This window comes from Poecilia formosa, unplaced genomic scaffold (assembly GCF_000485575.1).
Source record: "Poecilia formosa unplaced genomic scaffold, Poecilia_formosa-5.1.2 Scaffold390, whole genome shotgun sequence".
NCBI lineage: Eukaryota > Metazoa > Chordata > Actinopteri > Cyprinodontiformes > Poeciliidae > Poecilia > Poecilia formosa.
Window position 1 is genome coordinate 266,236 of NW_006800329.1, and position 11,879 is coordinate 278,114.

General features: G+C 38.6%; 1 protein-coding gene across 1 annotated transcript in view; it reads left to right on the forward strand.

The window, feature by feature from the left end:
• npr2 (natriuretic peptide receptor 2) overlaps positions 1-5,538 on the forward strand; it is a 60,966-nt gene extending 55,428 nt beyond the window's left edge. The window contains exons 17-22 of the mRNA XM_007575834.2: positions 730-853; positions 1,796-1,864; positions 1,945-2,119; positions 2,607-2,705; positions 3,651-3,742; positions 5,082-5,538. Coding sequence (XP_007575896.1) covers positions 730-853; positions 1,796-1,864; positions 1,945-2,119; positions 2,607-2,705; positions 3,651-3,742; positions 5,082-5,144 — 622 coding nt within the window. The 3' untranslated portion in view covers positions 5,145-5,538. The remainder of the gene's footprint in view (positions 1-729; positions 854-1,795; positions 1,865-1,944; positions 2,120-2,606; positions 2,706-3,650; positions 3,743-5,081) is intronic.
• Positions 5,539-11,879: the final 6,341 nt, after the last annotated feature.

The following is an 11,879-nucleotide window of genomic DNA, read 5'->3' on the forward strand; positions in this document are numbered from 1 at the left end:
CGCTAAACCGCTAAACACATAAAAATAATCAAAAGCTAATGCTAAGCATATAAAAAGATTAGTGGAAGTGAATACTGAAGTGCTGAGCACATACAAAGAAGTGGAAGCTAAAGCTAATCTGCTTAACACATAAAATTAGCAGTAGCTAATGCTAAACCATTACACACAAACAAAAGAGCAGTTGCTAACACTAAGCTGATAAAAACATAAATATTAGCAGACTCTAATACTAAACCGCTAAACACATAAATAATTAGCAGAAGCTAAAGCTAACTGCTAAACCTATAAAAATTTGTGAAAGGTAAAGTGAAACTGCTAACACAAAAAAATTACTGGAGGCTAACACTAAACTGCTAAACACATCAAAAACGTTAGCAGGCGCTGCCATTAACTATTAAGACGACTGTCTCTGTCGGCCACATCTTCATCTCCTTCCAGTTGACGACTAACAAACTTTAAACTAACAAACATCAGTTTCTGATTTTACTTCATGTTATTATTTTAACATTGCATGAAAAAGATGACCAAAGTTGAAAACATGATGGGCAACGTTTTGTGTCAATAACCGATTAAAGCGTCTCAAAAACATCGGCCATCTTGACAAAAGGTCATCACCCTGAAATTAAACGGGCTAAGTTTAGCGGTTAGCATGCTAATTCCTGTGCTTGTATCCTCATTTTGACAGTGCTGTTCTTGTGTGTGTGTGTGTGTGTGTGTGTGTGTGTGCAGCTCGGTGGCGGAGCAGCTGAAGCGCGGTGAGACGGTTCAGGCTGAGGCCTTCGACAGCGTCACCATCTACTTCAGCGACATCGTCGGCTTCACCTCTCTGTCTGCAGAGAGCACGCCGCTGCAGGTACGCTTCCCGCGCCGCCGTCGTGATCTCCAGCAGAGACAGTGTGTTCCCACACACACTCTGTGTGTGACTGGAAATAGATCAGCTGTTAGATGGGAGATGTTGACGCAGAGTTGAGTCACTTTATCCAGACAGATAGAGAATCTGCTCTGCTGTGGTGGAGATAGAAAGTTTTAAGTGCTAAGATATTTACACCAGAAACTAGACAAAAATACTTGTTAAGAGTAGGTGTTATTTACAATTGTCATTATTATTATTATGGATCCGTAGGTTTTCTTGAACATTTCTTGAATGAGAGGCATTTTCTAATAATTTTGTTTTGTGAATACCATAACATGGTTTTAATTACAAATTTGAGATAATTATTGAGTCGGTAAATGAAAAAGGTCGGATTAAATAAGTGTTTCAAACAGAAGAGTAGCGGTAAGCTGATTATTTTGTTCTTGTTGCGCTGTAGTAAAATAAATGTCTCTAATTTATGGTAAAATACTCATAGTATTTTACAGTGCATGTACAGTAACATTTTATGGTGTTTATGTGGTAAAACTTTACGGTTTTATACGGTGTTTTACGGTTTTGATACTGTAAAATGTCTGTATTCTTAAGGTAAAATGTTACAGTATTTTATGGTTTTATATCCTCAAATTTGATATTTATACAGTAAAAGTTTACCATGTTTATATGGTAAAATTTTACAGAATTCCTAAAGTATTTGGTCAAATCTTACAGAATTTCTACAGTAAAATTTTACCATAAAATTTTATGGTATTTGGTAACATTTTGAGGTTTTCTACAGTAACATTTTACAGTATTTTCTTCGGTAAACTTTTTTGGCATTTCTACAGATGTTTTTTTACAGTGTGGTTATGTATTTTCTTGTCCTACTGGTCACTGTTTGAAAACCAGTTTGGATTAAATAAATAAAATCTATTTTTCCTGCAGGTTGTCACGCTGCTCAACGATCTGTACACCTGCTTCGACGCCATAATCGATAACTTTGACGTCTACAAGGTGGGTTTGGGTCACCAGTGGGTCTAACTGGGACGGGCGGTGGTGAACTGGTGCTGTACTGGTTTGTGTCCGGTCTGCAGGTGGAGACCATCGGAGACGCCTACATGGTTGTGTCGGGTCTGCCGGTCCAGAACGGGAAGCTCCACGCCAGAGAGGTGGCTAGCATGTCGCTAGCGCTGCTGGAGCAGGTCAGAACCTTCAAGATCCGACACCGACCCAACGACCAGCTCCGGCTGAGGATAGGCATTCACACCGGTGAGTCTGAAGGTCGACCGCCACTACAAGGTCACAGCGTTCAGGGGTCAAAGGTCAGAAACGACTTGTAACGCAGCAAAACCGTCATTGGTTAGAAACTGGAGCAAGATGAGCAGAAAACCAGAACTCTGCTGAGTAAACATCCGACTGGATCATCCAACGAAACATCCAACAAAACATCCTTCCATTAAACTGTTTATTTTATTTATTTGGATCATGATAGAAGTATAAACTCAAATATGAACAACAGACATTTTTGCACCACAATAATCTGAACCTGCTTGAATAGAAGCAGGAAGAAGCAAAAAGCAAAAAGTTTATTTCCACCACAGTAACTGTCAGCTGACACTGAGCAGCAGCATGAAGATGAAGATGATGATGATGATGAAGATGATGATGATGATGATGATGATGATGATGATGTCGCTGGTTGCTGCAGCGTCATTGTTGTGCCTCCCTGTGACCCTCTGACCGTCGGGTTCCTCAGGTCCGGTGTGCGCCGGCGTTGTGGGCCTGAAGATGCCGCGGTACTGCCTGTTTGGAGACACCGTCAACACGGCGTCCCGCATGGAGTCCAACGGAGAGGGTGAGAGCTGATGACATCACTTCCTGTCTGCTTTAACAGGGGAGACGTGTCTGAAACCAGCCTGCGCTCTGGAGTTACTTTAATATTTGATTATTATGTTTATATGTTTAGTAATTTAATCTGTATTACGACGCAGCATCAGAGCCACGCTAAGAAAATGATTAGAAAATTAATATTACGAGTATAAAGTCATAATATTTTTTCAAAATATTCTGAATTTATTCTCATTATTTCAACTTTATTCTTATTTTATTTTTCTTAGCATGACCCTAATACTTTGTCGTAATATAGCAACAATACACAGCCAAAAATAATAAATAAATAAAAATAATTAAATCAAATAAGATAAATACTGTTCCCACAGATTATTTCACTTATAACAAGAGAAAAATATCTTATTAGTCAAATAATCTGCCTGTGAAAATCAGTATTTATCATCAATTTTAATAAATTATTTACTTGAAAAAAGCTCATATTTCTTGTTGAAAGTTACTTTTAAGTTAATTTTATCATATTTGCGCTAAAACTAGACCAAGAACTCTGAAGTATTTTTATTTTCTGTAAATAATATTTGTAATTTTAGGAATATTCTGGAGTTAAATAAGAAATGAGACGTTTTCTTTAAATGTTATCAGCAGATCAGTTTCTCAGTTGCTGCCTCGTTGTGGATATTTTCCGACTGGATCATCAGATGTATTGATCAGCTGCTGAGTGTTTTCCTGTCTCCTCTGCTGAATTATTGATGTTTCTCTCAGAAAAAGCCGTAAACTGCAGCAGGAGGGAATCGTTTCTCCTTCGTTAACTAATAAAACTCACCAGCTTTTCCTCTGAGCTGCTGGTTTCTGACTCTTCAAAATGGGTTTTATTTAGAAGCTGGAGTTATTTAAATTCCACCCTGAGAGGTTTTTTATTTTATCTCTGCTGTGCTTTTGGTTTTCCTCGCAGCCTTAAAGATCCACGTTTCCTCCGCCACCAAAGAAGTGCTGGATGAGTTTGGTTACTTTGACCTTCAGCTGCGAGGAGACGTAGAAATGAAGGCAAGATCTGATTATTTCTGTCTTTTATTCATTTCTCTGGTTGAATCATTTTCTGCAAGGTTTCTTCCTCTCCAGAACACAAGAGCTCAGAGTTTCCTGTGAAATCGATTTAATTCACTCAGACGTTTTAGAAATGTGAAATAATTGAGGAAGCGCTTAAAATTTCCCAAAATTTAACTCAAATTTGCTTCTTTAATAACAAAACAAAGCTCAATGTTACTTTAAAAAGTTGAGGGCAGGGAACGTTTCCTGTAACAGTCTGTGTCGCAGCACAGCTGATTGGCCTCTGACCAAAGATTTTTGGTTAAATGAGACATGGTGGTGGAAGCATCATGCTGTGGGATGCTTTTCTTCAGCTGTGACAGGAAAGCTAGAGGCAGGTAGAGCAACAAAACTCAGAGTGTAGTAGGAGTAGAAACACTTTAACATGTTTTTACTTCCCTAAAGGTAAAAAGTAGAAATCTAAGAAAATATTCAAGTTAAGAATAAAAAAGTTTTTAGTAAAAATGCAGCTCAAGATCGTAAAATATGATTTAAAATGTAAAAAACAGTAAAAGTTAAGTTCAAATTCTGGTGTTTACTAGATTCAAATGAAAAGTTAACTGCAAGGATCCAGTTATGGGTACGCTAACACGCTAATCTCTCATTTAGGGCTTTAGCATTTTTGCTAACTTTAAAAACGTTTAGCTTCCCTGGATAAAAGCAACAATTTTCTTGGCTGTTTTGTGAACTTTAAGTTGTGTTGAAGTTTAATGTTAATGAAAATCTATGCTCTTATTTTGAAGTGGGTGAATACGCAGCAGTTCCACTTCCCCTCATGTTCTTCATCCAAGATTCTGTACCCAGAATGCATCTCTGTAGATCTACAGCGTAGTTAGGGTTAGCATAGCTAACGCTTTAGCTAACAGTGTCAACTTTAAGGATCCTTTAAAACTGATACTGGTAAAACAAAAAGTATTTTTACTACGCTGTGCTTTGAGTAATTTCATTATGAAGTATTTCTGCTCTTGAGTTAATTTTCTGGATTTTCTACCCACATTCAGAGGGTAGAATAAAAACACTCGATGTTCTTCCCATTGACAGGAATTTAAATATATTTCTCTGTACGAGTTTTATCTTGTTTTTTCAGCATGGTGTATTTTTGTCTTGTTTTTTTGTTTTTTTTACCGTCCCTTTAATTGAGCCAATCAGATCTTCTGGAAACAAAATGGCCGCCGCAGTCGAAGCCTCCTTCCTGCTGTGTTGGTGTCATCAGATCCATTATCGAGGCCCAATCAAACCGCTGCTGCGTCTCCATTGACCAACTGATTGATTTGTGTTTTTTCTTGTTGTTTTTCAGGGTAAAGGTAAAATGAGGACATATTGGCTTCTTGGGGAGAAGACTGATGTGTACGTAATCTGAGAGGCTGCTGACGGCGCGGCTACTTTATTTGTTCTAGAATAAGTCCTTAACTGTGATTTCCAGCGAAAACAGACAGAAACGGAGGGAATCCCAGGTATATTTATTACCTGCTCAACTAAATAAAAATAAAGTAAAACAGAGAGAAACGTTGTTTTTGTATGAAGAGGGTGCTTTTCACAGATGAATCCTTATTTTTTTGTGCTTTCTATATTCAGATTTGTAATAACGTGTTTGGAAATCGACGATGTTTTAAGTATTTTTGGAAAGATTTACAGGCACAGAAAAGCAATCGTTGCCACTGCAGGGGGTTGATCAACCGTTTAACACAGCTGATGTATATATGTATATCCAAGACACTGTAAAATATTTTGTTCAATAAAATGAGTGAAGCACTCTTTTTTCATTTATAAAATGGGATTTGTTGTCTTTTCTTTGCACTTATTGACTTTTAGGCAAGAAATAATTACTAACATGAACATAAATTTCCAATAAATGCCATTAATATGCCTTTAAGGAGCAGATCAACTCAAAATGTATAAACTGGACCTATAAATTACACTATTGTACAAATTTTATGTAAACATGGCCTCGGTGCTGCCCCCTTTGGGTGGAACAGTGGCTACTGCAGTTGAATTTTCCTATTGGGTTTTATAATTGGATTTCCATGGTAACACCCTGAGCCTTTTACTGAAAAGTTGAATTTTCTGCAACCAAAAATGCATTAAACCTGGTTAAATATAGGAAGCGTTTTGACCCGAATCCTGGGAATAAATTTCCTCAATCGAGTCCAAAAGAATCTGAAAACTAGATTTTCTTTTAAAACGACAGATATGGAAAATATTTTTTAAGTTTTTGATCTTCACTGAATAAAAATACTTCCCTGGATAATAACTAATTACTTGATTTTATTTTATTTTTTATTATTTTACTCTTGACTAGATAAATTTGGCCTTTATTATGAAACGGTTTGGACACCAAGACTCATAACTATTAAGTACGGTGGTGGAAGTATTATGCTCTGGGGTGCAAACTGGATGGACAAAAATTTACCTCAAATCAAAGGTAAAAACCTTGAAGGTTAAAGATAAAATGGAAATATTTTACTTGTAAATAACGGAGGTTTTAGTGTTCTGATGGACTGGATAAAAAGCAGTGTGTGTGTGTGTGTGTGTGTGTGTGTGTGTGTGTGTGTGTGTGTGTAGGTGCCGCTCAGCGGAGACAAACCAGAAATTAAAAAGGAGAAACAGAAATTTTCTGCATCTCATTTCATTTTAGATGTTGGGTGCAGATCCGCTGCGGGCCGCGCCGCGTTTCAGCAACAAATTGTTTTTTCCTGAGAGATAATGAAATGTTTGGAGAGAAAAGCTGCATAAATAGAAGCTAAAATTACTCGTCTCCATGGCGACCGCCTACTAATCCCCGCTGAAGGCTGCGGACGGATCAGGAGCCGTCCTCTGACTGACTCCACGTGTGTGGAGCTGCAGCGGCTGCAGGGACGCAGCTCCGCGTTTTCTGTCTTCAAGGACAAAGACGAGATATTTACCGGCGTGGGAGGGAAGCGCTGCTGCTCAGCATCGGTTGCATTAATTACAGAGGAGACGTAATGATCCAGGAAGTATCGACACGTTCAGGAACGTTTGATTCTCCAGCAGGAAAAGCATCCTCAGTTGATTGAGTCCGACTTTATTTCTATTTGAGCTGAATTAAATGTAATGGAGTCTAAACTAAAACTTGAAATAATCAATTCTACGGTGGCTGACGAGTTCAAACGCAGAAACGATCCAAACTCCAAAACACCAACACAGAAAAATACTGGGAACAAAAAATACCGCAATCACAGAAATAGATACAAAAAACAACAACTGACGATAAATATAAAAAAATGTTGAAACGGCAAATAAAAAAAAGTTACATTATATTTGTTTGTTTTGTTTTTGTTTGTAATAATCTGAAAAAGTCAAAGTTCTGCTGGGATCCTGTCTTATAACGTCTTTTGGTCGCGTATAATTTCCAGTTTTTTGTTCGGTTTAATGAGGCTGCAGCTGTTAGGAAAAATAAACCGAAACCAGACGGGCTTTATTGGCTGGCGGAGCACCTGGTGGACAGGTGAGGAACTGCAGGAGGAGCTCAGTCGTCAGGCAGCTCCTCCTCATCCAGCCGGTCCTGGATCCTGGTGCTGAACAGAGACGACTTCTTGAAAGGAGCGGTCGGGTTCTTGATGGGCGAAACACGCTGCCGACCAAAACCAACAGAAACACAACAAAGGTTAAATATGATGAGAATTATATTTAACTCTTATATTTAAATTCAGATTATAATCTGCTATAAACTGTTTATCAGCCACTTTCTGTATTCATGCAGTGACCAGGTTAAGTATGGAGCCATAAATGTGCCTTTCAGAGAATGGAATAGAAATTAAAGATGGCTGCCAGTTGTTCAGAGAACTGAGGAGGATCGTGATCTTCATGTGACCCAAAATGAAAACGGTTTGACCCCCGTCTGAGGCGAGTCGCTCTCAGTTCATGATTCATTTTTATTAACGTATAAAAACATGTAAAGGTGACTAAATCCACACCTGGATCTTCTGGAAGTTGTCGCTCCAGAACGTGATGGCCTCCTCGTTTCTGTAATCATGATCCTGAAGACGAGGGAAGAAACGTTAAAATGTTAGAAATGTTCTGGTTCCTCTGATTTAATGAGAGCTAACTGGTGTTAGCATGAAGCTACGCGTACCGTCGATGCCTTCGGTCTGCTGGGGACGAATCCTGGGGCGCAGAAATGACACTGGTGTGTGGACCTGTAGTCCGGTTTCGGTTCTGGTTCTACCGGCTTCATCTCGGCCAGAATCTTCTCCCTGTGGAGGCAGGAAGCGAGCCGGTCAGAGGGAAGCTGCCGGTCCACGATTCAAATGTGTTTTATAGCCTAAAACACCCAGACAAACAGTCAAAATGATGTATCTGAGGGAGTAAATCTTCCTCTCTGCATGAGTTTAACATGCAGAAACCCTGAGATGAATCAGCAGCACTTAGGAAAGAAAGGAAATTGAATATACGGCCTGAGAGGCTCTTCTACGTTTCCATCCAATTCGTGAAGCTTTTCATTCCCTTTCAGCTCTAACATGCGACAGGACGTTAATTTCTATGGGGGAGCCCTTCATCAAAATGACTGGGCTCCATGTAAAATAACACCATAAAGTCTGATTTAACCCAGACGGGTAAATATTACCCCATTTCTCCTGCAACGCTATCCAGAAATGACATTTTCCTCTCCAGGGTAAAAGGCGTTGTGTGACTCACCGCATCATCTGGGATAAATGTCTCTCCAGCAGCTCCTTCCTGACGCCTGCGCCACCAAATAAAACACAAACCGACTCAGAGAGCACAGAAAACAGGAGTTTTCAGAGTAAATAAACAGAGGACTGTCATCAGCGAATGTGTGAACGCTGGAATGTGATTCTCTGATGGAGGAACATGGAGGCGCTGACCTTTGACCCTCACGTCTGGACCCTTCAGGGGGATGTAAGACGCACCGAACAGAGATAAAGTCTCCATTTTACACCCTCGGTTTATAGTGATGAGCCCCTCATGTCCGTTCAACCGGACACTCTTCTTCTTGTCGTCGATGTTGAGAGCGGCCACTGCTTTCTGGAGGACGACAGGAAGTCAGAGATAAAATCTGAACCTTTACTGGAAATACCATCACTGCACAGCTTAACTTTGAAACGTTTTGTGTGTTAATGTAATTTATTCACTCAAATTTAATGAGGTAGTGGCAGAAAAGTTATCCAAACTGTGAAAAACAAAAGTTCTTTGTTGAAAGTAGGGCTGGACGATATGTTTAATATAAATCGATATCAGTAATTATTGATTCTGTTTTTTCTAAACATCTGAAAAATGGCCAGATTGGTGGAATAAACTTGTTTTATTTACAGTTTTCATCTCACACTGTTGTTTTATTTATTTTTTAAATTATTTTTAAGCAGTTATGAGGCATGGTGTCAAAACCTTAAACTTCTGCTGCGCAAGTTACTCAGCAGGCTGTTGCTATGCAACAAGAGTGAGTGAGTTGCTAGGTAACCGAAAAGAGAGTGAGTTAGTCGATTCTACCATTTTTATCTTGGCCAATCGTGAAAGGTAGAGCAGCTAACGTCTTTCCTCTGCCTACATCCCCCAGAATGCTGTGCGGTTATCAGACTTATCTATTGATATTGATCACGTCTCTATAGCGAAATGTTATTGATTTATTGTCCAGTTCCAGTTGAACGGCTGGAAATGGTACTTAAAGGTCCAACTAAAACCCAGCAATACCTCTAATGTCATTTTCAGTCCAGTACCTGATTATCTGCAGTTTGTTGGAATAATTTTAGTTTACCAAAGATCCATGGCGACCAGGTATTGTTTATATAATCAGGAACAGCTGATTAATATCAAATAACGCCTGAAGAAAAACACCAAGAAATCCCAGATATGAAACATACCTTTTATTAAATCCTGTCAAAACTGTTTTTATTGCTCTGATCTAATATCCTAGTCCTGAATATTGAGTTTTAATTAGCTGTAAATGGATAATTGTGACACTTAACAGAAATAAACCTTTGTGTAATAAGTTTATATAATGTCTTTCTCTTTCTCACTGTTTAATCAATGTTGCATGCTGTTTTTAATTTAATTATGCAAAGCACTTTGAAATGCCTTGCTGCTGAAATGTGCTATACAAATAAAATTTGATTGATTGATTGATTGATTGATTGATTGATTGATTGATTGATTGTGTTTAATTAAAGGTTGGAGTTATTAAAATGTATTAACTCATATTTTTATTGAATGGGTCTTTTGGTTTATTAGATTATAAAATTCCTGTAATGACAATATTCAGTAAATTAGAATGCTATTAATTTATTTCAGGAACTCAGTGCATAGTATATAGATTAATTACACATGATGGATGTTTTCAAGCCTTTATTTCTGTTAATTAAGATGATTTTCTGACAAAAGCCAATGAAAACACGCAATCTAAGATAAGAATAAACATCAGACCAATATATTTAATAAGAAGGATGTGGGATTAATAAAAATACATCGTTTCATGTATATATTTTCAAAAAGGTACTTCTAAAATAGTAGGGTCCAATTTTAAAGTCCATTTTTTACTTTCTGTTTGTTTCGCTTTGTTTACAGTTAGCAGCTGTCCTCCCCATTGTTAGTCTGCATGATTATTTTGGGGTAATTTTGCTGAACCAGCGGATAACTCGGCTCACCTCCTCCACCCAGTTGTCCTTCAGGATTCCTCTCGGGCGGATTTCCTCAGCGACCGGCTCCTCGGCCATGGTGACATAAAAACAGCTGCTAACTCAGAAGTGTCCTCGGACTGCCGTTTCTACGTTTAGAAGTCTCCCATAGCAACGGGCAGCGCTTCGCGGAAGTGTTGTCATAGAAACCGTGGTCGACGTATGCTAGGCTGTGTTAGCCCGTTGTTTGTGAATATAACTACGGGAATACTGTAAAGAACAGCGCGTTTACATCTAAGAGGACTCGACAGAACATTACTAAGCAATATGTTTACGTAATAACTTAATAACTTTTACAGACTGAGTGAGAATCACTCCAGAAAGTCCAAGGAATGACTTTGAAATACTTCCGGAAATGATTGATAACGCTTCAATATTTCAGGAAAATTTAAAGGGACAGACGCGGTGCATCTCTAAAGGGCACTAAAAGTTGTTCGTTATGAATGTAAAAATAAAGATAATATGCCGTTAGCTTAGAGTTGCATTAGCTAAAATTGCATATATTGGTGTGCTGTGGTGGCGCAGGGGCTGAGCACAGCCTGCGTGTGGAGGCCTTGGTCCTCGACGCTGCTGTTGCGAGTTCGATTCCCGGCCTTTGCTGCATGTCTTCCTCTTCTCTCACTGCCTGCTTTCCTGTTGGTTGGCTGTCAAGTAAAGGCCACTAGAGCTACAAAAATAAATAAAATTGCATATTGATAAACCAAAGTTGATTTATGTGTACTATCATACATTACATTAATAAAGATTATTAGCTTTCTAGAAAAAAATCAACACCAAAACAACCTAAATAATCTAATTTTTGCCTGATTACAATATAAAACGGTGCTCTCTGAAATCCACTGACAGTCTTCAGGTCTGTTTTCTACCACCTACAACTGAGACGCCTGCAGCAAAACATCACTGTTGTTCTCTAGAAGGTAAATGCATTTTACATCCAAGTCAAGAAACATCACCACCTTACAACCTCCTTCCTATTTTGCAGGCAACCTTGCTGAATCACTGTATTTATTTATTTATTCATATCAGTGCAAACCCATCTAAATATAACATTGTGTGGTGGTTACTGTGGAAATAAAGCACAGAAACAAACCTCTGTTGCTGAGAAACAGCGAGTAGACCTTTCCCTGTAGCGGTCACCAGCAGCTCAGCATGAAACAGAGTCAGACTGAAACAGAATCAGGCTGAAACAGAATCAGTTTGAATCAGAATCAGTTTGAAACAGAATCAGTTTGAAACAGAATCAGTTTGAAACAGAATCAATTTGAAACAGAATCAGGCTGAAACAGAATCAGTTTGAAACAGAATTAGATTGAAACAGAATCAGGCTGAAACAGAATCAGTTTGAAACAGAGTCAGACTGAAACAGAATCAGTTTGAAACAGAATCAGTTTGAAACAGAGTCAGACTGAAACAGAATCAGTTTGAAACAGAATCAGTTTGAAACAGAG